The 26788-nt window shown below is 45.7% G+C and overlaps 1 protein-coding gene across 1 annotated transcript; it reads left to right on the plus strand.

Moving 5' to 3' along the window:
* The first annotated feature begins 999 nt into the window (after positions 1-999).
* Positions 1000-26549, plus strand: LOC127631493 (mitochondrial ornithine transporter 1-like). The gene is made up of 7 exons (XM_052109630.1): positions 1000-1095; positions 3124-3207; positions 7403-7661; positions 17658-17798; positions 18312-18487; positions 18623-18781; positions 25636-26549. The coding sequence occupies exons 2-7, from the start codon at positions 3153-3155 to the stop codon at positions 25755-25757; spliced, it is 912 nt and encodes a 303-aa protein (XP_051965590.1). The 5' UTR covers positions 1000-1095; positions 3124-3152; the 3' UTR covers positions 25758-26549.
* Positions 26550-26788: the final 239 nt, after the last annotated feature.

Here is a 26788-nt window from a genome sequence, read left to right on the forward strand (position 1 = left end):
CATCAGCTTTGCACTCAAGGTGACCATTTGCAAAATAAAGAAAGTATTGTTGTGGTTAATAATATGCTGACGTCAGAGCAAATATCCGATAATCTGTCTCTAAACTGTCGTTATCGACTCCGTAGTGCCTGTTCTTATCTATTTTTACTCTACAATAAAGGGAATATAAATGGGACTGTTATGTTTATTTATTATTTGCATTTTGCATTTGATCACAGTATTCATAATGCATTTGTAATAAAGATATATTTATATGTTATACTTATTTTATATATTGGATAAGTCAAACACGTAATAAAATATTTATAATAAAAATATTTATAATTTATTATTTTAATACTGAATATGTTCAATAAGCCACTTGCATCCTAAAATATTTTCAGGGTAATTTTCTTTTATTTTTCGTCTTATTTGAAAAAATAATAAAATAAACAAGGTGATAAGAAAACGATTTAACATTTATTTTATGGTGAAGCATATAGTGCCTGTACTGATCTATTTTAACTGTGCATTTGATCTATTTTTACATAGCCAATACTGGGAATCTATTAGGGTAATTTAATAGTATTTTTATTTAATATAAATACATTTTGAATACATTTATTTGTATTTTTGTTCATGTAATATCATAGCACACATTGTTTACAGAAAAGGCACGCATTTAAGTCCACAGATAATATCTGTTCAAAGTGAGCGTTTAGATAATTTGCATTATATTCAACCCAATCATGCCATCTAGTGGTTGAAATAACTAACCAATGTCTCCTGGCATTTGTGAATCTCAAAGATCACCTTTGAAGAAGTGACTTGTGTCACAATCTTAATGTTGAGTCAACATCCTTAGGCAAGATATGACAGCAACATAGAACATAGTCTTTTATTTCAAGGGCATGCAGTTTTCCAGGAATGCCCCATATGTTGAAGAAGACACGCCTTTGACTGTGTGGTATGCAGACACCTTCAGTGATTAAGGGAGTGTGAGTTTGTGTGTTTATATGTGTTTTAGATATGTTCTACCTCAGTATTGAGAGCATTTGATTTCAGGAGGCTTTTTGAATGTTAGTGTCAATCTATCCAGAGATCAAGAAGGAGTCGGTAAGTGTGAGAATAACTTTTTATCACGTTTTATTGTGATCGTGCAGAACATGTAGAAATGTTGATAAGACATGTGAATGTGGGCAGCGAGTAGGTTTAAATGATCACAGTGTTTGTCTCAAAGCAAACATTTGTAACAGGACTATTGATTAAGAGGACGTCTAATATTAATAGAGAGCACACAATTTATGTAATGTTCTGTGTTTAATTTTTCCAGTTGAGTATGAAGTTGGGTAATGGTCTAATTAAAATCCTTTTTTTATTGTTTCACTTGAGGTTTGTATGTTACCACTACTACAACAAAAATGCACCATGGTATTACCATCTGATACTGTACCATAGTACGGTCATTCTACTTTTTTTAATCGTGTCATTTAAGCATGTGCATTATGTTTTCTATTTTTCTATTTGCATTATTTCTTTACAAAATATGTGCCTTTTCGATGACAATTTACAGTACAATACATAAATAGCAGTTGTTATTACATTATGAACTAGCAATAAACAATATATTTTACAACATTTATGGTAGCACTTTACAATAAGGTTGTTTTTGTTAACACCACAGTAAACATGAACCAGGAATGAGCAATACAGTACTTTTAAAATATGTATTAATCTTGGTAAATGTTAAATTCTACATATACTAATATATGTTTAACATTAAAGGTTGCATAGGTCAACATTAGTTAATGCAATATGAGCTAACATGCACCAACAATGAACAATGGTATTTTGATAAATTAACATTAACCAAGATTTATGAATGTAAAAAATCATTGTTTATTGTTCGATCATGATACCTAACACACATTATTGTAAAGTGTTAATGTATTTATTAATCTTGGTTTATATTATATGGTAACACTTTACAATAATGTTACATTTGTTAACAACAGTTAGCATGAACTAACAATGATCAATACTTTTGCATCATTTATTAATCTTAGTTTATGCTAGTTAATAAACATACAGTTGCTCATTGTTTATTCATGTTAGTTCATAGTGCATTTACTAATGTCAACTAATACAACTTTTGATTGTAAAATAATTATTAGTAAATGTTTTTTCTTAAGATTAATAAATGCTTAATAAGTGTCGTTCATTGTCATTTCATGTTAACTAATGTTGTTAACTAATATTAACAAATGCAATCTTATTGTAAAGTGTTACCCAACTTTTGTATAATATTAAAAATGTATTAGTACATAAAGACATTAACATTAAACAAGATAATTAAATGCTGTAAAAGTATTTTTCATTGTTAGTTTATGTAAACATTTTTGCGTTAACTAATGTAAACACATACAACTTTACAGTAAAGTGTTAGCATGTTGCATTATTTGCTATATTGATGTGTATTATTTTTAGTGTGAAAATAGAGGATTAAAGGAATATTCCAGGTTCAAAGCAAGTTAAGCTCAGTCGACAGCATTAGTGGTATAATATTGATGACCACAAAAAAAAACTAATTTCGACTCGTTCCTCCTTTTCTTTAAAAGAAAGCAAAAATCGAGGTTTCAGCACTTACAATGGAAGTGAATGAGGACATTTTTGGAAGGTTGCAGAAATGTGAAATTTATAATTTTATAAAAAGCACTTACATTAATTCTTCTATTAAAACTAATGCATTTATAGGAGAATTAAGCTGTAAAGTTGTCATTTTAGGGTATAGGATTTAAAAGGATTTTAGGATGTAAAATTTGCCATAACTTTACACTGAGAAGAATAGTAAGCAATTTTATCACACTAAAATCATGTTTACATGCATATTGTTTATGTCTTGTGGCTATACTTTGAAAAAGTGAGTATTTTAATGTTCAAAAATTGGCCCCCATTCACTTCCATTGTGGAATCTAGATTAATTTATTTAAGAAAAGGAGGGACGGAAATTTTTCTGGTATTCAACATTATTCCACAAATTGTAATGATTGAGGTTAACTTGTATTGAACCCGGAATATTCCTTTAATCTGTATCTTGATTTGAGAGGATGAGTAAAATAAAAAAATTTCTTCTGCACTTTACAGGAAGTGATGCAATATAGAAGTTCTTAAGCATGGCTCCACATCCAGTCATTCAAGCTATCATTGATCTTTCAGCTGGAGCATGTGGTAACAGCCTTGCATATCTCATTTCATGTGTCTGTAATAAAACTGAAACAATTTGGGATGTTGAAAATATGCAAAATATGTTGGATCCAGATGTAGTTGTTCTTGCCTTGGGAAACCTTTCCAAATAAATTTCCCATGCCATGGGGCAGAAAAGTTACCTTTTTACATTGCAAAATCCCAATTTACATAATTGTAACATTCAGGTAGTCTTAATTTGCCAACTGTCTTGCATAACTTGGTGGTACACAAATTCATAACAAATGAGAACTTTGTTCAAAATCGGTTGCTTAAAAACACTTATTTATTGAACAATTTATAATGCCATTGCATTAAATACTGTAACTCAATTTATATCACAGGAATGTAGCACAAGCACTCTCTTCAAGCAAAACATAAAAAAAGAAAAAAGAAAAAAAAAAAAGATATATATATATATAAAAAAGATATATATTCTGTTACAAATTAAGCATTTGAACACTTTCTAATTGGCATATGTAAAGTTATTGGAAAATGCTCATAGTTCATGATCTACACCTGTATTTACTCTGCAATGACATCTGTGTTCCTTGTCCATTTGGAAGACCCATTTGCAACCGAGCTTTAACTTCCTGGCTGAAGTTTTGAGATGTTGCTTCAAGATATCCACATCATTTTCCTCATGATCTATTTTGTGAAGTGCACCAGTCTCTCCTGCAGCAAAGCATCCCCACAACATGATGCCCCCCCATGCTTCACGGTTGGGATGATGTTCTTCAGCTTTCAAGCATTCCCCCTTTTCCTCCATACACAACAATGGTCACTGTGGCCAAACATTTACATTTTGTTCAAAAAGTAAGATCTTTGTCCCCATGTGCACTTGCAAACTGTAGTCTGGTTTTGGAGCAGTGGCTTCTTCCTTGCTGAGCAGCCTTTCAGGTTATGTTGATATAGGACTAATTTTACTGTAGATATAGATACTTATCTACCTGTTTCCTCCAGCATCTTCACAAGGTTCTTTGCTTTTGTTATTGGCTGATTTCTTTTGATTTTCCCATGATGTCAATCAAAGAGGCACTGAGTTTGAAGGTAGGCCTTAAAATAAATCCACAGGTATACCTCCAACTCAGTACACCTCCTATCAGAAGCTAATTTGGTAAATGTTTAAAGGCTTGACATCATTTTCTGGAATTTTCCAAGCTGCTTAATGGCACAGTTAACTTAGTGAATGTAAACATCTGACCCACTGGAATTGTGATATAGTCAATTAAAAGTGAAACAATCTGTGGAAACATTATTCGTGTCATGCTCAAAGTAGATTTCCTAAGTGACTTGACAAATCTATAGTTTGCTAATATTAAATGTAAAAAATGAGCTTTAATGACTTCAACCTAATTCTATTTAAACTTCTGAGTTAAACTGTACTTTTTTAAGGCCACTGTACATATGTAAACACAGCTGATTGAATCCGTAATGCCCCATTCCTACTGTATCTATAGGTCAAGGTCAATTTATATATATAGCACATTTAAGAACACTAGTGTATACCAAAGTGCTGTACATATGCAAATTAAACAATAACAGGACACAGAGGAATAAAAGACTAATTTGAAAAATAACACAAAACAAGAAATTACCCATATAGTCAGCAATAAAACATTCATGTGAAAGCCAAGGAATACAGATACTTCTTCAGGCGTGATTTAAAAACAGGAATGGAAGGGGCAGACCTAACGTTCAGAGGTATACTGTTCCATAATCTAGGGCCAGCAACCAAAAAAGCACGATCCCCTTTAAACTTTAGGTGAGAGCGAGGTATTTGCTAGAGAAATTTGTCCGAAGATCTGAGGCTTCTAGGGGATTGTTGATAGCTCAGAAGTTCAGACAGATTAGAAGGGGCCACACCATTTAAAGCTTTATAAACAAATAACAAGATCTTAATGGATCCTATAATGCACCGGTAACCAGTGGAGAGATGCTAAAACCGGTGAAATGTGTTCCCTCTTCTTAGCACCAGTAAGCAACCTAGCAGCTGCGTTTTGGACCAACTGCAGGCAATACAGAGATGAGTGATTTAGCCCCATATACAGTGCATTTGAATAGTCAAGTCTAGATGAGATGAAGGCATGGATAACTGTCTCCAGATCCTTAAATGAGAGCAGAGGTTTTAATTTGACTACTTGTCTTAATTGAAAAAAGCTTCTCCTCACCACAGCATTTACCTGTTTTCCAAAATTTAGCTCAGAGTCAAAAATCACACCTAGGTTTTTTGAACATTTTGAACATTTGGAGACAGTGTATCTAGGTTCCTAGTGATGTCAGAGACAGCACCAGGGAGACCAAACACAACAACCTCAGTTTTGCTCTCATTTAATTGGAGAAAGTTTTTGCAGTCCAACATTTAATGTCTTCAAAGCATTTTAGAAGCATAGAGCAAGAGTAATCAGAACTAAGAGGAATATATAGCTGAGTATCGTCGGCATAGCAATGATATGAAATATTATATTTCTTCATGATAGAACCCAAAGGGAGCATATACAGAGAAAATGGAATGGGTCCCAAGAGGGACCCCTGGGGTACCCCACAAGTGAACAATGCAGAAGAAGAGGACGAATTTCCAATCATAACCCTCACAGTCTAATCTGAGAGGTATGATGTAAACCAATCTAAGATAGTGCCCTTGATGCCAACCTCATCCCTTAAACATTTAAGAAGGATAGCGTGGTCAACGAAATCGAATGCAGCACTGAGATCAAGTAACATCAGAATCCAGAGTGAGCAACAAATCGTTCAACACCTTGAGAAGTGCAGACTCAGTGCTATGTTGCGATCTAAAACCTGATTGAAATGTATCTAAAATATTGTTACCTGAGACAAATAGGGAAAGCTGATTAAAGACAATTTTCTCCAAGATTTTTGATTAAAAAAAAGGCTGTTTGGATATGGGTCTGAAATTTTTAAGATCGGTCATATTTAAATGAGGCTTCTTGAGATGTGGCCTGATCACTGCCTGCTTAAGGCATGAACATCAACCGAAGAGGTGGTCGGCTTAATCTGTTGGACAATATCCATAAGATCTGTGAGGGGTATTGGTTCGAACCGATCACACAGAGCGGAGCAGGTGACTTGTTCAGAGTGGTCAAGACTACTAATGGTCATACTAGATCGTATGGCATCCACCTTACCCATAAAATTTTTTAAAAACGCTGTACTGATGTAGCATCAAGGCCTGAATTAGTAGTAGGAGAGAAAATTGTAGTTATTGTATTAAACAGAACTTTGGGATTGTGATAATTATTTGATATTACTTCAGAAAGATATTTGTTTTTTGAATCTTTTATAGAATGTTGGTAAACGGATAGAGCATATTTCATGAGTTCGTAAGACACTTGCAATTTGTCTTTTTTCCATTTACGCTCAGCTTTCCTACAATCCTGTCTGAGAGCTTGTGTATTACTATTCAACCAAGGTTCTGTCCTAAGATTAGGTTTTGAAAATTTAAAAGGAGTGACAGAGTCTAAATAAAAGTGCTAAAATAAAATGGGTAACTATCTCTTCTATTCCTAAATTTGTGTTTATTAATTTCAGAGTGCTTTTGGAAAAAGTGGAGAAAGCCTCTGAAAAATGACTAGCCATAGCTGTGGTAATGATGCGAGAAAAAGACCCAGAGGAGTAAGATTTTAAAATGTACCCAGGCAATATAGCATTAAAAACAACAGGCTTATGATCAGATCATAATCAAATCAGAGATTTCAACATTTTGTACAGAAATGCCAAAAGATAAAACAAGATCAAGTGTATGACCATGCTCATGAGTAGGGCCATAAATATGCTGTGTGATATTAAAAGAATCAATAATCTGCACAAACTCCCTAACCAGTGGCTTGGAGGGAGAGCAGATAAGAATGTTAAAATCACCAAGAATTATAAGATTGTCCGTAATAGGCAGAATGTTAGAGAGAAAACCAGCAAATTCCTGAATAAAGTCCTTAGTATTGTTAGGTGGCCTATAAATGAGCGCACAAAGTACTGGAATAGGCAGCTGAGCCTGTAGCAATTGTACTTCAAAGGAATTATATTGATCCGTGGGAAGCAATTGGCACTTAAAAATTGTTCTAAAAATTGAAGCCAATCCCCTACATCACCCTACAGTCCTGGGGGAACTAAATAATGTTGTGCATTCTAGTCTGCATTGTTCAACTTCTTCTGTCTGTGTAAGGTGGGACTGCCTGTGTATTAAGCGGTCAGCCCTTTGACACAGCCAAGGTGAAAATGCAGACCTTTCCTGGCATATACAGAAACTTCACCCACTGCTTCATCTCCATCTACAAACGTGTTGGACTCCGTGGGTTCTATCAGGGCACCACACCGGCCCTCATAGCAAGCATCACAGAAAATGCAGTCCTCTTCATGAGCTATGGCTTCTGTCAGAATTTAGTGCGCTTTGTTTCAGGAACTGACCAAGACACAGAACTCAGGTGAGTTACCAACCATTATGGGAAACTGTGTTATAAGTAGTCCAGCAGTGATACAGTGATGATAAAAAAAAAATGTCTCTATACTTTGATGTATGTTACTCTTTGATTACTGTATTCATATACCATGGTACTGAAATTAGAGGCCGACCGGTTGTGGATTTTGCCGATACCGATAATACAGGTGGCCAAAAAGGCAGATAACCATTTAATTGGCAGATCATTTTTAAAATAGTTTTATTGAATGCTAAAAAAAATCCTTACTGTGACGGGTACAGTTTGGTTGCAAGAGTCCAAAATGGTGCATAATGTGGGACTTTTAATTATAAAAGAAGCCCAAAATATATAGGGGACTCTTATTTTGAAATGTCCACATTTCCAGCTCACACGAAGACATCAAAATCATCACAAAATCATCTACAATGTATTACAATATAATTAAAATGTAGTAAACATTGTCATATGGGCTAATACTGTGTGAGTAGTTATTAATATACAGTAGATCATCATTCATTAATATTTGATCATCAGCGATCTATTGTCAATAGACAGATTACGTCAAGTCTTTATTTTATAACATTTTGGATTAGTACTTGTGAATTAGTCCATAAACAGTGATGGTAGCAGAGTCTTGGCTTCTTTACAATTGTCATGTTCATTGTTGTCCTTTGTTCTTTTGTGTACTTTTATTTTGAAAATTCCTGTTCAGTTCCTAGTTTTGTCACATCCTGTTTTCCCACCATGTTTTGTATCTGGGTTTTATTGGTTCATTGTTTGATTACCTTGATTCAGTTCTTGTTTGTCATTGGTTTTAGTTAATTATCTTGTTATCCTGTTTCAGAGTTCTGTTTGTTGATTGGCCTTGTTTCCCTTGTCCTTGTGTATTTAAACCCTGTTTGTTCCTTCATTCCCTTGTCGGTCCTTGAATGTTGTTGTACGTGAATGTTATGGTTGTTTCTCCTGCCTGTGGATGTTTTTCATGTTCATGTTGTTTTCCCCTCATGGATATTTCTTTGTTCCTGTTTGTTTGCCCTCACTTTGATTTATAATAAAGAACCTGCTTTTGGATCCGCACCTCCTCGTCTGCCTTCACTCCTACACTCGTTACAGAACGACCGACCACACTATGGATCCAGCGGTTCAGCAAGCGAACTACCAGCTGCTTTGCCTAAAGCAAGAGGACCGACCGATGGAGGACCACATCCGTGACATCCTTGAGCTGGCAAACATCTCCGACATCCCGGACTCGGCCTTGGTGGTTTTCTTCTGGGGTAACCTAAACCCCTCACTGAAGGAGCGGTTGCCACCGGCGACACGCGGCTGGACGCTCTGTGATTTTGTGGCGGAGACGCTGCTGGTATGCGGCTCGCCACTTACTGTGGATGTTGTGGATGAGGATCCTGCCTCCCCTCCCACGTCGGTGACTCTCCAGTCGTCCCTAGCTCTCCCTGTCACGCCAGCCCCTACGGTCATTGTGCAAACCCCCACGCCTGTTGCCATCATCGAGCCTGCACGGTCCACTTCGTCTGCCCGGAGGAGGGTGAGAAGACGGGCTTCTGCCTCCCGGTTCGCGCCTGCCCCGGTCTGCGAGCCAGAGCCCACACATGTCACAGTGAGCAAGCCAGAGCCCACGCATGTCACGGTGAGCGAGCCAGAGCCCACGCATGTCACGGTGAGCGAGCCAGAGCCCACGCATGTCACTGTGAGTGATCCTGAGTCCTCGTCAGCCACGGTCAGCGAACCCAAGCCAGCGCATGCCTCGGTCACCCAGCCAGTACCTGTCGCCTCAGAAGTCAGTGAGCCAGTGCCGATAGCCTCAAACGTCAATGAGCCAGTGCCTGTAGCCTCAGATATCTGTGAGCCAGCGCCTGTAGCCTCGACCGTCCCAGAGCCAGCGCCAGCAGCCATGACCGTCCAAGAGCCAGCGCCTCCCGAGCCTTCCAGGGCTCAGCCTCCCAAGTCTCTCGAGTCTTCCAGGGCCCCGCCACTCGAGCCTCCCAGGGCTCCCCCTCTCAAGTCTCTCGAGTCTTCTAGGGCTCCTCCTCCCGAGGTTTCCAGAGCTCCGCCTTCCGAGTTTCCCGAGCTTTCCAGAGCTCCGCCTTCTGAGTTTCCCGAGCTTTCCAGAGCTCCGCCTTCCGAGTTTCCTGAGCTTTCCAGAGCTCCGCCTTCCGAGTTACCGAGCTTTCCAGAGCTCCGCCTTCCGAGTTACCCGAGCTTTCCAGAGCTCCGCCTTCCGAGTTACCTGAGCTTACCAGAGCGCCGCCTTCCGAGCTTTCCAGAGCCCCGCCTACCGAGCATCCTGAGCTTTCCAGAGCTCCGCCTCCCGAGCTTCCCAGAGCTCCACCTCTCAAGCCTCTCGAGCCTTCCAGGGCTCCTCCCCCCGAGCCTCCCAGGGCTCCGCCTCTCAAGTCTCTTGAGCCTCTCGAGCCTTCCAGGGCTCTGCCTCTCAAGCCTTCCAGGGCTCCTCCTCCCGAGCCTCCTAGGGCTCCGCCTCTCAAGTCTCTCGAGTCTTCCAGGGCTCCTCCTCCCGAGCCTCCCAGGGCTCCGCCTCTCAAGTCTCTCGAGCCTCTCGAGCCTTCCAGTGCTCTGCCTCTCAAGTCTCTTGAGCCTCTCGAGCCTTCCAGGGCTCTGCCTCTCAAGCCTTCCAGGGCTCCTCCTCCCGAGCCTCCTAGGGCTCCGCCTCTCAAGTCTCTCGAGTCTTCCAGGGCTCCGTCTCTCAAGTCTCCCGAGATTTCCAGAGCTCCTCCTCTCGAGCCTCCTGGGGCTCCACCTCTCAAGCCCCTCAAGCCTTCCAGGGCTCCGCCTCTCAAGTCTCTCGAGCCTTCCAGGGCTCCGCCACTCAAGCCTCTTGAGTCTTCTAGGGCTCCGCCCCTCAAGCTTCTCGAGCCTACCAGGGCACCGCCCCTCAAGCCTCTCGAGCCTTCCAGGGCTCCGCCTCCTATGGCTCAGCCTCCTACTGCTCTGCCTCCCGAGCCTCCCATGGCTCTGCCTCCCGAGCCTCCCACGGCTCTGCCTCCCGAGCCTCCCACGGCTCTGCCTCCCGAGCCTCCTACGGCTCCGCCTCCTATGGCTCAGCCTCCTACGGCTCCACCTCCCGAGCCTCCTGCGGCTCTGCCTCCCGAGCCTCCTACGGCTCCGCCTCTCCAGTCTCCTATGGCTCAACCTTCCTCAGCTCCACCACCGAAGCCTTCCAGCTCACCGCCTGAAGAACCTCCTACGGCGCCACCTCCCTCGGCGCCGCCTCCTAAGCCCCCCACGGTCCTGCCTACGCCTCCTTCGACGCAGCCTCCCAAGTCTTCTATGGCTCCGCCTCCGAAGTCCTCCTTGGCTCCGCCTCACGCAGCTCCACCGGTCCCTATCTGGCGGCCACCACCCAGGTCCCCCAAACCTACCCACATCCCGTGGTCAACCCCCAGGCCTCCTGAACCTATCCATGCCCTGTGGCCCGCTCCCAGGCCCCCTGAGCCCGTCCTTGCTCTGAGGCCAGCTCCCAGACCTCCTGAACCGGTCCTTGCCCCATGGCCATCTCCTAGGCCACCTAGATTGGCCTCTACCCTGTGGCCTCCTCCTAGGCCCCCTGAGCCGGCCCTTGCCTTATGGCCAGCCCCCGGGCCATCTAAACCTGTCCCTGTTCTGAGGCTGCCTCCCAGGCCTCCTAGACCTGTTCCCGTCCTGTGGCCTCCTCCCAGGCCTCCTGACCCTGTTCCCATCCTGTGGCCGCCTCCCAGGCCTCCTGACCCGGTCCCAGTACTGTGGCCTCCTCCCAGGCCTCCTGACCCGGCCCCTATCCTGTGGCCTCCTCCCAGGCCCCCTGACCCAGTTCCCGTCCTGTGGCCTCCTCCCAGGCCTCCTGACCCGGCCCCTGTCCTGTGGCCTCCTCCCGGGCCCCCTGACCCGGCCCCTGTCCTGTGGCCTCCTCCCGGGCCCCCTGACCCAGTCCCTGTCCTGTGGCCTCTTCCCAGGCCTCCTGAACCTGCCCCTGTCCGGTGGCCTCCTCCCAGGGCCCCTGACCCTGTTCCTGATCTGTGGCCTCTTCCCAGGCCCCCTGACCCTGTTCCTGTCCAGTGGCCTCCTCCCCGGTCCCCCAGACCTATCCTTGCCTCCCCTAACCCTGTCCCTTTGTGCCCCCCGGGGCTGCCTAATGGGCCCCGTGGACTGTCTCATCTCCATTTGTGCCCCCGTGGACTGTCTCATTTCCCCCTTGGACTTCCTGCCTGCCCTCTGTGCCCCCTTGGACTTCCTGTCTGCCCCTTGCACCTCCGTGACCTGCCTGTCTTGCCCTCTGCGCCCCCCTGGACTTCCAGCCTGCCCATTGTGCCCCCATGGTCTGTCTGTCTGCCCATGTGCCCACTTGGACTGTCTGTTTGCCCCTGGTGCCCTTATGTTGTTTTTGTGGGTTTTTGTCTTTTGTTTTTGTTTCAGGATCGTCTGGAATCCGATCCTTTTGAGGGGGGATTCTGTCATGTTCATTGTTGTCCTTTGTTCTTTTGTGTACTTTTATTTTGAAAATTCCTGTTCAGTTCCTAGTTTTGTCACATCCTGTTTTCCCACCATGTTTTGTATCTGGGTTTTATTGGTTCATTGTTTGATTACCTTGATTCAGTTCTTGTTTGTCATTGGTTTTAGTTAATTATCTTGTTATCCTGTTTCAGAGTTCTGTTTGTTGATTGGCCTTGTTTCCCTTGTCCTTGTGTATTTAAACCCTGTTTGTTCCTTCATTCCCTTGTCGGTCGTTGAATGTTGTTGTACGTGAATGTTATGGTTGTTTCTCCTGCCTGTGGATGTTTTTCATGTTCATGTTGTTTTCCCTTCGTGGATATTTCTTTGTTCCTGTTTGTTTGCCCTCACTTTGATTTATAATAAAGAACCTGCTTTTGGATCCGCACATCCTCGTCTGCCTTCACTCCTACACTCGTTACAACAATGCAATATCTTTACAATGTAATTCTTTACAATGCTCTATATCAGGGGTCGGGAACTTTTTTTCACTAAGGAGCCAATTTCGTAATTTTTGGTTGATGCATTTTTTCGAAAGTGCATACCACAAACGAATAATTTACTATTTTCAAAAACAACGTTTTTCAATAAAATTTTAATTTTTATATTGCCCATAGACTCAAAAACAAAAAAATGTACAAAAATGTATAGGAAACATGTTGCAATATGGAATTGAGTTTGTGCGGGTTTCCATAAAATTACTTAATTTTACAATTGTTCATGAAAAATGTAATTTCCCTTTTGGGCTGCACAATATGTAAAAAAATATTTTAATGATAATCGCATTTAAAATATTGCGATATCCATTTATATGGTGAACCCCCAAGGTCGGTGATTATTTTTGCTTTGTTGATTTTGCTTTAAAAAATAATTTATTGAAACATGAAAAACGTAAAAGACATTTCTAAATTCAAATTGCACTTTAAACTAAACAAAAAAACGAATAAATTAATGAAGTGATTAAAAAATCTTATATAGAAAGACCTCCCCAAATCCAAATCTTCAATGGCTCCATTTGCCATCATGCAAGTATCAGCACCAATAGGTGCAAATTGAGAACTAAAGACTATTATAAATGTAAAGATAATAATCATAATAAATACGCCTAAAAAATTCCCTTGTGTTCCCACAAAATGCTGCCAAAGGTGTGTTCTTATCGAATGTGCTTGTATTGCGTTTTGGTAACAGTTTATGCTGCCTAAAGAAAAGAAAACGGAACAAAATTTTAGGTTCAAGGTGAACGTGTCTTTAATACAAAGATACCTATATATATATTACTGAACCTGCAGAGTCACATTCACAATGTGTAAGAGCGAACTGCTCCGTGGAAATAAAGCAACCTAATTCACAGCACCACAGGAGATGATCGGAGATTATGTGCAGCATTCTAAAAGACTACATTATTCAACAGTTTTCAGTCAAATGAAACTGAGAAAAAGGAGTGATTTGGGGACTTCAGTGGGTATGGTTCTGCTGGGTAAAACCCCACGGACCGCCCACTCCCCGATACGCTCGTTTGCGCCCGCCCAGTTCTGGGATGAGACAGGCAGCTCGCCTCAGTGCCAGCCTAATGTCTCTTTCGCTGAATCGGAGAGTGCCTTGGTGATGTCAGATGTCAGGGAGTGGCAGTCCATTCTGAGGCCGACACAGATCTGACCGCCAGGACATCGCCCAACAGTTCTCGGCAGTGAAACAGCAGACAGAGGCCATCCAGCACATCTTGCATGCATCAAGAGTGTGCATGCCGTCTGTTCACTGAGGGCATCCCCCTGGCTATACCCCAGCCTGAGCCCAGTTCTTGACCCTGGCACAGAGCCCCACTGCAGGAGAGGGACAACCCCCGCTTCTCGGCCTGCCGCGAAGAACCCCAGGAGGGCTCCCAAGCGCCCCTGAAATGGGATGTCCGAGGATCGAGAGGTCTGCAGGAACTTCAGAGCTGGTAGCCAGACCACTCCATCTCCCAGTGGAGGGCCTGGAGGAAAATCCTTTGTTCCCCATTTCTTTTTTGTTCGCCGCGCGCCGTCTGGGTTGCGGTACCCGAATTGTCAAAAAAAAGAGCAGTTTCCTCTCTCCTCAGGCTACACTGCTCATGGTGCTCATGGTTGCCGCACCCACGGCCACCGAACACTGAGTGTCTGCAGCCTGGGCCTCACGAACACGGCCCACCACCTTCACGTGCCCAACTGCATCACACAAACCACACTCATGGTCGGCCAGTGGTGACGAGTCAAGACGACGGCCCCAGAGGCCCTCCTCTTCAGTCACCAGCCTGCCTTACGCCGGCACACGGAGCAAGGCAAGTACTTCGAGGATCCCCTCAGCATGGCCGCCTTGGGTCAGAGCACCACTCCCCGACGCAGCACTCCCTGCTTCCTCACCGCCACGAGGCCCCAACCCCAGGAATGTTGGATGCGATCCTTCTTGTCCCGCTGCCTTTTCAGCCCTTGGACAGACCTTGCGTTCCTGCGGGCTGGAGTCCCCATACAGCAAATGTCCAGGCGCAAAGTGGTTACGACGGATGCTTCCAAGACTGGCTGGGGCACCATGTGCAATGTTCACGCAGCCGCTGACTGCTGAACAGGACCTCACCTGCGTTGGCACATGAACTGCCACAAGTTGCTGGCAGTACTGCTCGCCCTGTGGAGGATTTTGCTGTTTACCAGGGCAAGCACGTATTGGTCCGGACGGTGGTTAACACTCACATTGCAACTCGCCCGTCACCTCCTCCTCTGGAGTCAGCGCCGACTCAGGTCGCTGCGGGCCACTCATATCCCTGGCAACCTCAACATCACAGCAGATGCTCTGTCGAGGCAGGTGACGCTCAGGGGAGAGTGGAAACTCCACCCCCAGGTGGTCCAGCTGATATGGAGCCAATTCGGCAAAGCACAGGTAGATTTGTCCTTCTGGGAATCCTCCCATTGTCCGCTCTGGTATGCCCTGACAGATCTCTCCTCGGTACATACGTTCTGGTACACAGCTGGCCCCGGGGTCTTTGCAAATATGCATTTCCCTCAGTGAACCTACTTGCTCAGGTTCTGTGCAAGGTCAGGGAAGACGAGGAGCAGGTCATTCTCGTGGCTCCGTTTTGTCCCACACAGACCTGGTTCTCGGACCTCACGCTCCTCGCGACAGCACCTCCCAGGCAAATTCCCCTGAGGAAAGATCTTCTCTCTCAGGGACGGGGCACCCTCTGGCACCCACGCCCAGACCTCTGGAATATCCTTGTCTGGTCCCTGTATGGGACTTGGAATACTGGTCTACCGCCCACAGTGGTTAACACAATCACTCAGGTGTATCTTCGCTAAGTGGTGTTCTTCCCGTACCGAAGATCCCCAGAGATGCGCAGTCGGTTTAGTGCGTTCCTTCATGCAAGAGAAGTTGGATGGGTGGCTGTCACCCTCCACTCTCAAGGTCTATGTAGCTGCTATAGCAGCATACCACGACGCTGTTGAAGGTAAGTCTCTCGGTAAGCATGACCTGATTATCAGGTTCCTGAGAAGTGCCAGGAGGTTGAACCCTCCTAGACCAAGCCTCTTTCCCTCATGGGACCTCTCCGTGGTCCTTCTAGGCCTAAATAGATTCCCGTTCAAGCCCCTAGAGCCAGCTGAGTTAAAGGCCGCCTCATTGAAGACCGCCCTTCTGACCACGCTCACTTCCATCAAGAGGGTTTTGATGTCTCCAAACAGAGGCTTGCCCACTGGATCGTGGACGCCATTGCTTTGGCCTACCAGACCCAGTCCGTGCCCGCCCCCTTGCGGGTTCCAGCACACTCTACGGAGTGTGGCATCCTTGTGGGCACTGGCCAATGGCACCTCTCTAGCAGACAGGTAAGTATCGTTACGCAGGGCAGCTGGCCGGGTGTATCGATTGTGTATAGCGCCTTTCCCCTCTACGAAGGTGAAGCGTTCTACTTTCCCATGCATGTTCCCAATCTGTGAACTCTGGATATCCTTCATCCTAGCCTTCTGGCTCTGAAATTCAGCAGAGGAATACGTACCTATTACGTGTGCTAGTGTGCCCTGTACAGGGGTAAGTGCTCCTTAAGTCTCGGTTACCCCGGTGTCCTCCTGTGATGTATCTTCACAGTGGTGCGGCCTCCCTTTTTTCCAGTAGACCCGCATCTCCCTTGGCAGATTCCTCTCTGCCCCAGTCGCTGCGTCTGTAGAGCTCTTTGTAGAGCAGGACCTACCGCCGCGCCTCTTCCCTGTAAAACCTTAGGCCCATATGACGTATTTGCCACTTTTTACTCTCTCCAGGGTGTGGCCTCCATGGGGTCTTTTCCCCCCTGAAAGAATAGGAATGGAAAAAAAGCCTTCTACAGCGCGTTTTAAGAGCATTTAAAGGCTCAAGCCGAATCAAAGATTCTGTGGAGAGAAAAGGCCAAACGGCCAGCTCCCATAATAGATAACCCCCCCCCCCCCCCAAGGTTTGTTTGGAATTACACAATGTTTTGGGGCATCTGGGGAGGTAACATGCAGTCTGAGTGCATCTGTTCCTATGCTCACAGTAGCTTGCCTACACCTCAATTGGCAGTTCACGTAACACAGTTCAGCCATTGTGGCATTTCATATAGGGAACCATAGTGTCACTACATCAACACAACGTCGAGTGAGTGACAGAAGGGGAACGTCTCGGTAACTGTCTTAACCTCCGTTTCCTGATGGATGGGAACGAGACGTTGTGTCCCTCTTGCCACAGGCTGAACTACACCACTGTTATGGCCGGTCCTTGTCTCGCATCCTCAGTGCAAAAACCTGAATGATTCAGCATTCCAGCCTCCCTTTTATACCCATATGTTGGGGGGAGTGGCATGCAAATTTTACTCGCCAATTCTCATTGGCCTTTTCTCAAAGATCTGAAGGTGCCTCGGGCTCTCGAGATCGACCCCTAGTGTCACTACATCGACACAACGTCGAGTGAGTGACAGAAAGGGACTTAAACGCGTAAATTCACTTTTACGTGTTTAATATGCTTAATAAATGTTTATGGTTAGGTTTAGGAGTAGGTGTGGGATTAGCGGCTGTAAAATATATATAACTTAATATATCATAACAAAAATAATTGCTACTGTACATTAATCTACTTGTTACAGGATTTGTATTGTTGAAATGTGGTTATGTTTAGAGGCTGGGGTTAGGTTAAGTGATCTAAAATATCTATAAACCAGTAAAAATGTACAAATATATTTATAATCCATTTGTGTATTCAAATATAGTTGTAATGGATCGGTCAATATTTGAAATTTCTAAAGCTGTGAATGTAAAAATGTTTACGTTTTAGATGCTTTCAAAAGTCCATATTGTACATTTTATGGTCTATCCAAATGTACAAACTTGTACATTTAAATGTTACAAATATTAACGTATAAATAGCTACATATATTAATGAGGCTGGGAATTCACGTTTGATGTTCCCGGTCAAATTTGACCCGAACAAAATGGAACGAGGTTCTCTTTTGATGAGCGTACAAGGGTTAATGGTCATGTTCTCTCTGTGTGTCAGTGATGTTCAGAAAGCGTGCTCAGGCTCCATTGCCTCTATCTTCTCCTCTCTGGCTTTATGCCCCGCTGAGCTGGTCAAATGTCGTCTGCAGACCATGCATGAAATGGAGGCATCCTGCAAGATCCCCAGCGGACAGAAAAGGTCTGTTAGCATGGAGGATGTTTTGGTAGTGGATAAAGGGCTGAAATATGGGTAATGATGCAAAAATCAGCTATGACGTCAGATCATTATTGTTATGGCTGAAAAACTGCAGTATATTTTGGTCGGCATTATTCAGTAAATCTATAATGTTTTACTTGTTGATTATCTTAACAACTTTGCCACTAAAGCTCCAATCAGGCAACAAAATGCTATTATTGTATTTACAGTAGAAAAAAAATGCATAACCATTTAGAACGTTTGAAACCTGTCACGGAAAAAGAATGTAGTGTTTAAATTAACTAAATTGGGAAAAAAATATGCTCTAATATTCATCAGAAAAATCATAATAAAGGGAAAAAAGGCATTGATTAGCAGAAAATTATTTAGTCTCTGATATAATGTGCATAATGTGCATCCTTAAAAACAAGTTAAGGTAAATAGGAATAAGAAATCAAGTGCTACCAGTTGGAGTTATTTCAATGTGAATAAAAGCTCTTTCCCTCTTTTTCTCAGCACGGTTTGGTCTGTTGTCCGAAATGTGATACGCACGAATGGCCCTCTGGGTTTCTATCAGGGTCTCAGAACAACTATAGTCCGTGAGATACCTGGATACTTCTGTTTCTTTGAAGGATATGAACTCAGCCGCTCTATGTTTGCCCATTACATGGAAAGAGACAAAGAGCACATTGGTAAGATGCCCACTTGAACAGATAGTCCAGTCCCAAATGAACAACATGTTGCTCCGTTGAGCTGGTTGGAATACTCAACAGTGCAATGTTTTGAAAGCGACAATGGATAATTCACACTATCTGTATTTTCTGTAGGTGTTGTGCCATTGATGTTCAGTGGTGGTTTTGGCGGTGCCTGTCTATGGTTGGTGGTTTACCCCATATACTGTGTGAAGTCTCGCATCCAGGTTCTGTCTCTAGCAGGGAGACAGGAGGGCTTCCTTAAGACATTTATGGGGATTTTACGAAATGAGGGTGAGACGCCAATATTTCTATCCAACCATATGCTTAATGTCACGAATCAGTAGAGGCAGGACCCAAACGCAGAGCAAAAAATCAAAAGCTTAATTAATACAAAAATAAACAAAGGCAAAAACTCAAACTACCCTGAAGGGGAAAAAACAAGGTAAAGGCTGGTAAAAACAAGTACAGGCTGGGCTGGAGCAAAAAGGAAAAAACAGGACCGACTGGACAGCGAACAGAACCAACTCGCACCAGACTGAAGACAAGGCTGAGGAACAAGACCAATGATTAAGACAGCACACACAAAGAGACTAAAATAGGAAGATAAATCAAAGCAGGGCAGGTGTGACTAATGAACTAATAATAAGCAAACAAGGAGGCCGGGTATGACACAAGACAGAGAGACACAAGGCAAAACAGAAACAAAGTCCTGTCACATGCAAAAACACAGACTCCCGAATGGCACGTGCGCATATCGCAAAGACAATAGGAAACATGCGCCCATGATAACTGTAACCCGGACACACACACACAAGACGAGACAGTCACAATGTAACGAACAACTGCTTTATTAAATAAGAGCAGGCAAAGGTACAGTGGGGAAAATCCAGAAGGAGAGTCGTCGAGGGAAGCGTAAAGTCGGGGCCGGGGAATCAGGATAAGACAAAGGGGCAAATCTACAGATAGAGTAGTCGTGGAAAGCGTAGGGTCAAAAAGCCGGGTAATCAGAATCAGAAATAACAAGAGGGTAGAAGACGGGAAAACAGTTAACAACTAGGGAGCTGGCAAGCTAAGAGGAACGAATCACAGGGGGTCAAAACTAGACGAGACTAGCGGGGGCAAAACACGGGAATCTAAATACAATAACCAACACCCGTGAAACGGAAGTGCTGGGTATTTATAGGGAAGGTGCAGGTGTAACTAATGTGTGGGGATCGGAAGCGCGTGAGTGCAGGTGAAACTAATGTGTGGGGATTGGAAGCGCGTGAGTGCAGGTGGTCATAATGTTCAGGCTGATGCGCGTGAGAAGCGAGCATGAGTCAGAGGGGGGAGATAGTTTACGAGCATGAGCTCGTAATAGCAAAACCGGGCGTGGAAGCCTGAGGGAGGAAACAGAGCGTACGAGCTCAAGGGGGCGGAGCGAGGAAGCGGAAGCGAGCACGCTTCATGAGTGCATGTGTGCATGCTCGTGGACGCGGAGATGGGGCAGAGGAGCGGGGTTCGTGACAGTACTCCCCCCTCTGAATAGGACGGCTCCTGACGGCCGCGCTCGGCTGCGAGGAGTGCGAGGGAACAGAACGAGCATGTGAGCTCGGGGGGACAGAACGAGCATGTGAGCTCGAGGGGACAGAACGAGCGTGTGAGCTCGAGGGGACAGAACGAGCGTGTGAGCTCGCAGGGGACAGAACGAGCGTGTGAGCTCGCGGGGGACAGAACGAGCATGTGAGCTCGCGGGGGCAGAAGGCACAAAAGGGAAATGAAACAGTCCATGGGGGTCAATGGGCAGTTCAAGGCAAGGTCAGGGGGAACATAGTGGACAGGAGGGTGGTCGGGAGGTCTAGGGGGCAGCCATAGGGCAGAGACTGGGTCAGGAGGTCTGGAAGGCGACTGGAGGACAGGGACTGGGTCCGGGGGTCTGGAAGGTGACCACTGGACAGGAATAGGGTCCGGAGGTCTGGAAGGCGACTGGAGGACAGGGACTGGGTCCGGGGGTCTGGAAGGTGACCACCGGACAGGAATAGGGTCCGGAGGCCAGGGAAGAGGCCACAGGACAGGTAGAGGGTCAGGAAGTCCGGGTTGAGCCGTGAAAGGCGGAGCCGTCAGAGGCGGCACCGTAGGTGGCTCTGGAGCTGGGGTCCTGGAAGGCTCTGGAGGTGGAGCCGACGGAGGCTTTAGGGGCGAAGGCCTGGAAGGCTCTGGAGGTGGAGCCGAGGGAGGCTTTAGGGGCGAAGGCCTGGAAGGCCTGGAGGGGGAGCCGAAGGAGGCTTTAGGGGGGAAGGCCTGGAAGGCTCTGGAAGTGGAGCCCTTGGAGGTGGCGCCGTAGGAGGCTCCAGAGGTGAAGCCCTGGAAGGCTCTGGAGGCAGAGCCGAGGGGGGCTTTAGGGGCGAAGGCCTGGAAGGCTCAGGAAGTGGAGCCCATGGAGGTGGCGCCATAGGAGGCTCCAGAGGTGAAGCCCTGGAAGGCTCGGGAGGCAGAGCCATAGGAGCCTCTAGTGGCCGAGCCCTGGAAGGCTCGAGAGGCTAGAGGGGGGAGCCCTGAAAGACTCGAGAGGGGGAGCCCTGAGAGGCTTGAGAGGGGGAGGAGCCCTGAGAGACTCGAGAGGCGAAGCCTTGAGAGGCTTGAGGGGTGGAGCCATGAAAGACTCGAGAGGGGAAGCCCTGAGAGGCGGAGGAGCCCTGAGAGACTCGAGAGGCGAGCCGTGAGAGGCTTGAGGGGTGGAGCCATGAAAGACTCGAGGGATGGAGCCCTGAAAGACTCGAGAGGTGAAGCCGTGAGAGGCTTGAGGGGTGGAGCCATGAAAGACTCGAGGGATGGAGCCCTGAAAGACTCGAGAGGTGAAGCCGTGAGAGGCTTGAGGGGTGGAGCCATGAAAGACTCGAGGGGCGAAGCCGTGAGAGGCTTGAGGGGTGGAGCCATGAAAGACTCGAGGGGCGAAGCCGTGAGAGGCTTGAGGGGTGGAGCCATGAAAGACTCGAGAGGCGACGCCGTGAGAGGCTTGAGGAGTGGAGCCATGAAAGACTCGAGGGATGGAGCCCTGAAAGACTCGAGAGGCGAAGCCGTGAGAGGCTTGAGGGGTGGAGCCATGAAAGACTCGAGGGATGGAGCCCTGAGAGACTCAAGAGGCGAAGCCGTGAGAGGCTTGAGGGGTGGAGCCCTGAAAGACTCGAGGGATGGAGCCCTGAAAGACTCGAGAGGCAAAGCCGTAAGAGGCTTGAGGGGTGGAGCCATGAAAGACTCGAGGGATGGAGCCCTGAGAGACTCGAGAGGTGAAGCCGTGAGAGGCTTGGAAGGAGGGGGAGCCCTGAGGGACTTGAGGGGTAGAGCTCTGGGAGGCTCGTGAGGAGGAGCCCTAGGAGGCTCGTGAGGAGGAGTTCTCGGAGGCTTGAGCGGAGGAGCCCTGGGAGGCTCGAGAGGAGGAGCCCTGAGAGACTCATGAGGCGGAGCCCGGGAGGGCTCTGAGGGGCGAGCAGAGGCTGACAGAGCCGTGGTAGACTCTGAGAGTGGAGCAGAGGCCGGCAGAGTCGTGGAAGACTCTGAGGGCAGAGCAGAGGTCTGCAGAGCCATGGAAGACTCGGGGGGCGGAGCAGAACCCGGCAGAGCCGTGGAAGACTCGGGGGGCGGAGCAGAACCTGGCAGAGCCGTGGAAGACTCTGGGGGAACCTCTGCGGTCTTGAGCACAAGACGAGACTGGGGAGAAGGGGCCCTCTTCCTTCTCTGACGTCTTCGGCCAACAGGGGATGTGGCCATGGGGACGGTCGAGGCTACAGGCGCTGGCTCTGGGGCGGTCGAGGCTACAGGCGCTGGCTCGCTGACCGTGGCGGACATGGGCGCTGGCTCGTTGGCCGTGGCGGGCATGGGCGCTGGCTCGTTGGCCGTGGCGGGCATGGGCGCTGGCTCGTTGGCCGTGGCGGGCATGGGCGCTGGCTCTCTGGCCGTGGCGGGCATGGGCGTTGACTCGCTGACCGTGCCAGGCTTCGAGACTGGGGCCGTTACAGGCTTCGGGGCTAGGGCCGTGTAAGGCTTAAAAACGGGGGCCGTGTAAGGCTTCAAGATGGGGGCCGTGTAAAGCTTCAAGACGGGGGCCGTGGTAGGCTTCAAGACGGGGGCCGTGGTAGGCTTCAAGACGGGGGCCGTGGTAGGCTTCAAGACGGGGGCCGTGGTAGGCTTCGCTGGTTCAGTTTCTGCCTCCCCCACGGTAAACGAGGAACCGGCGTACAGTAGGGCGAGGTCAATAAACTGAGCCAGGTTAAGGGAGCAGCGACCACCAGGCATTAATGATGAGGTTGGCTCATTCAGTCCACATTGAAAAATGGTCTTCAGAGCCACCTCATTAAAATTCACCTGGTACGCCAGGACACAAAAATCCATCACATAAGCCTCCAAGGTTTGGCTCCCCTGACGCAAACCCATGAGTTGGGCCGCTGGGTCCATAATGCCAAGGGCGGGGTTATGAGTTACACAACCACTGCCTTGCTCGGAAAACTCTAGGTAAGCGCCCGAAGAGCTCACGGCGCTCAGAAATGCGCTGGGAGCATAAACGGGCTCAGGGACAGACACAGGTAGAACAGGGTGACAAAAATCAAACAAAGTGCGTACCTGCTGTCCCTGGGCCGTGAGTGCGTGGTCATCTCTCCCAGCCGCAAATCCGCGCACAGAACGCGCCACGAAAATCCGCTCTAGAGAGCTGCGCGAATCCGTGGAGTGACGCATTGTGACTGTCTACGGTGAGGTTGGTTATTCTGTAACCCGGACACACACACACAAGACGAGACAGTCACAATGTAACGAACAACTGCTTTATTAAATAAGAGCAGGCAAAGGTACAGTGGGGAAAATCCAGAAGGAGAGTCGTCGAGGGAAGCGTAAAGTCGGGGCCGGGGAATCAGGATAAGACAAAGGGGCAAATCTACAGATAGAGTAGTCGTGGAAAGCGTAGGGTCAAAAAGCCGGGTAATCAGAATCAGAAATAACAAGAGGGTAGAAGACGGGAAAACAGTTAACAACTAGGGAGCTGGCAAGCTAAGAGGAACGAATCACAGGGGGGTCAAAACTAGACGAGACTAGCGGGGGGCAAAACACGGGAATCTAAATACAATAACCAACACCCGTGAAACGGAAGTGCTGGGTATTTATAGGGGAAGGTGCAGGTGTAACTAATGTGTGGGGATCGGAAGCGCGTGAGTGCAGGTGAAACTAATGTGTGGGGATTGGAAGCGCGTGAGTGCAGGTGGTCATAATGTTCAGGCTGATGCGCGTGAGAAGCGAGCATGAGTCAGAGGGGGGAGATAGTTTACGAGCATGAGCTCGTAATAGCAAAACCGGGCGTGGAAGCCTGAGGGAGGAAACAGAGCGTACGAGCTCGAGGGGGCGGAGCGAGGAAGCGGGAAGCGAGCACGCTCGCGGAGTGCATGTGTGCATGCTCGTGGACGCGGAGATGGGGCAGAGGAGCGGGGTTCGTGACAATAACTAACAGATAGGATGAGAGAATGCACGGCAACGCTAACAAAGCAATGCCCTGCATTCTCACACTAGACAAAGCCTGAGTGTACATTTCGAGGCATACACCCCGCAATGTATGCAACAGGTGACAAAACGAGATAGGACACCTGTGCAAGAGTTCAGTCACATACACACCCAACACCTCAGACCGAAGTGACTGAACCTCTCACAGTTTACTACTCGGACTAGTAAACAATATACTTGACACTTGACTTGGACTTGAGATCAGAGACCCGTGAAAAACACAAGTCATTAGCAAGTTTAAATGCCATTTTTTAAGCGGTGAAGAGGTGCTTTCCCTGTAAGAGCTGTCTGACTCATTTTTGCAGATAGGTTCTTTCTCATAGTTGGTATGGCTGATTCAAAAGAACTGACACAGTAGAATGATTTGTTCATAACTGAAACCTTCGCTTCCATAGGATGGCATAATCTAAATGCCCTTTATCATAACAGGACGCTACAGGATGCTTGGCAGATTTGGATTAATTTTTTAAATAATTTTTGAAGAATAGTTTGTAGCAATGTCTGACACAGCCAATTAAATGCACTTTTGAATTATGATCCGATCAACATGATCACACGTGGCACCTGGTGCAATTGCCTGGCTTTGAGGCTAGTGTTCAAAGCCAGGCAACAACCACATTTGAATAATCAATGACTTTCACGATTCAGAGGTTTCACTTTTCCCTCTAACATTACTTTTTTACTCCCTTAATTGTTAAGGTAAGGTTTGGGTTGGGGGATAAAATCGATAAATATATGCTTTTCTCTTCATTGGATAACATCCTGAAAATCTGAAAAAAACTTGCTTCACTACTAGCATTTGGCGACCTCTTCTGGACATAAATGGATCTCATATGTGCCTATATGCCCTACAACACTTACCGCTTTGGCAACTTGGGACAGTGTTTTAAAATTTCGGTCAACATACCGAACATACTGATTTTGATGCAAGAAAAGTCGGTCTACTCTTTCCGATTTCACCGTGAGATCAGGCTGGATCCGATCCAAAATCATGCATTGTTAATAGGGATGTGCAATGGTATTCAAATACCGAAATCACATGCACGTGTTTAGAGGTCTTCAACCTGATCTGAGTTCGACAGTACCCGACAAACATTCAGATTTTGGGCTAGGCTCTGGTCAGTTTTTCAAGTAGGCTATAGGGTGAGTTACAGGCTGTTCACACCTGCGTCTGCGCTGTTTTTAAATGGTTTTTCTGTGTAAACACGCAATAAACAGACATCTTCGATCGTTGCGTTGCTCCACAACTCAGGATTTTTGAATATTTCCAAACATATCTCAAGACGCGTGTATTCTGTTTCATCGTTTGTTGTGCTGCATCAGCACTGGTGTCACACATAGACATTCTTATAAATTCAGGTTGCCAAGACGACTTAATGTGACTGTTACACATGATTCCAGATTGTTTTCCACTGCTGTTATCCCAATGATGGTTTTAGTCTTGTTTTAAATGTTAAACGTCTATAATAGATATAGTCTATAATCCATTGTTGTCCACTGTCTGCAGGTTCACTGAATTCACCAGGGCAAATGTAGCTATGAAAGACTATGCAAATTTGAATAGAATGGGATAAATGTATACATTTTGGGGGTGAAGTATGCTGAATTCTGCTCGTTTGCAGGACTGTGGACTTTGTATTCTGGTTTGACCCCCACTATGATTCGAACATTACCCGCCAATGGAGCACTCTTTCTGGCTTATGAACTCAGTCGCAAGATGATGATGCAACAGTTTGATCGCTGACTCCACCTCCTGTAGCTCCTACTGTCTTTTCACCATACCGGCACTGCAACTTATTAATGCTATGTTGTGTTTTCATTATCGACATTGCAGTCAATAATGACTCATTTTAAAGCTTAAAAAACACACAAAGTATCATTAAAGAAGTCCATGTGATTTGTGCATGATATTGCAAGTAATCTGAACATACAACCTGAAATTTAAGTGAAAATCGCTATGAGAGAAGCTTGTTCAGAGTGGCTTGCATGCGAGAACTTGAGTTGTTTTCATGCTAAACACACAAACTCTGAATTGACCTTTTTCTTAGTGCTCATGAAAGATGTCAAAACTTTCAATGAAAACTTGCTTACCTTTCAGTTTGTTTCATTGCCATCGTATTAAAAATGAGTGCAGTGGTATTCACTGAACAATCTCCTTTTGTGTTTCACTTAAGTAAGTCTTTCAAAGGGTTTGAAACAACATGAGGGTGAGCATTTATAGAACATTAAAGGAATAATTCACCCAAAAATGTAAATTCTCTCATCATTTACTCACCTTGATTCCATCCCAGATGTGTATGACTTTCTGTCTTCTGCAGAACACAAATTAAGATTTTTAGAAAAATATCTCCATTTAATTCAAGTGAATGATGACCAGAACTCAGAAGGTCCAAAAAAGCACATAAAGCCTGCATAAAAGTAATCTATATGACTCCAATGATTAAATCCATATCTTTAGTAGCGATATGAAATGTGTGGGTGAGAAACAGATCAAATTGATGTCAATTTTTTTTTTTACTGTAAATCTCCACCTTTGACCAGCCCCAACCAGTAGGTGGCTGAATGTGAAAGTGAAAGTGTGGATTTACAATAATAAAAAATACTTAAATATTGACCTGTTCCTCACCCACACCTATTATATACGCTTCTGAATACATGGATTTAACCACTTTATTCTGCATTTATGTCCTTTTTGTACTTTCTGATTTCTGGTCACCATTCACTTGTATTGTATGGACCTACAGAGCTGAAATATTCTTTTGAAAATCATAATTT

Source organism: Xyrauchen texanus, chromosome 38, assembly GCF_025860055.1.
Source record: "Xyrauchen texanus isolate HMW12.3.18 chromosome 38, RBS_HiC_50CHRs, whole genome shotgun sequence".
Taxonomy (NCBI): Eukaryota; Metazoa; Chordata; class Actinopteri; order Cypriniformes; family Catostomidae; genus Xyrauchen; species Xyrauchen texanus.

Coding starts and splice junctions, on each gene's coding strand:
- LOC127631493 (XM_052109630.1), top strand. CDS start 3,153: ATGGCTCCACATCCAGTCATTCAAGCTATCATTGATCTTTCAGCTGGA. Junction 18,488..18,622: donor AAGAGACAAAGAGCACATTG/GTAAGATGCCCA, acceptor TATTTTCTGTAG/GTGTTGTGCCATTGATGTTC. Junction 18,782..25,635: donor GGGGATTTTACGAAATGAGG/GTGAGACGCCAA, acceptor GCTCGTTTGCAG/GACTGTGGACTTTGTATTCT.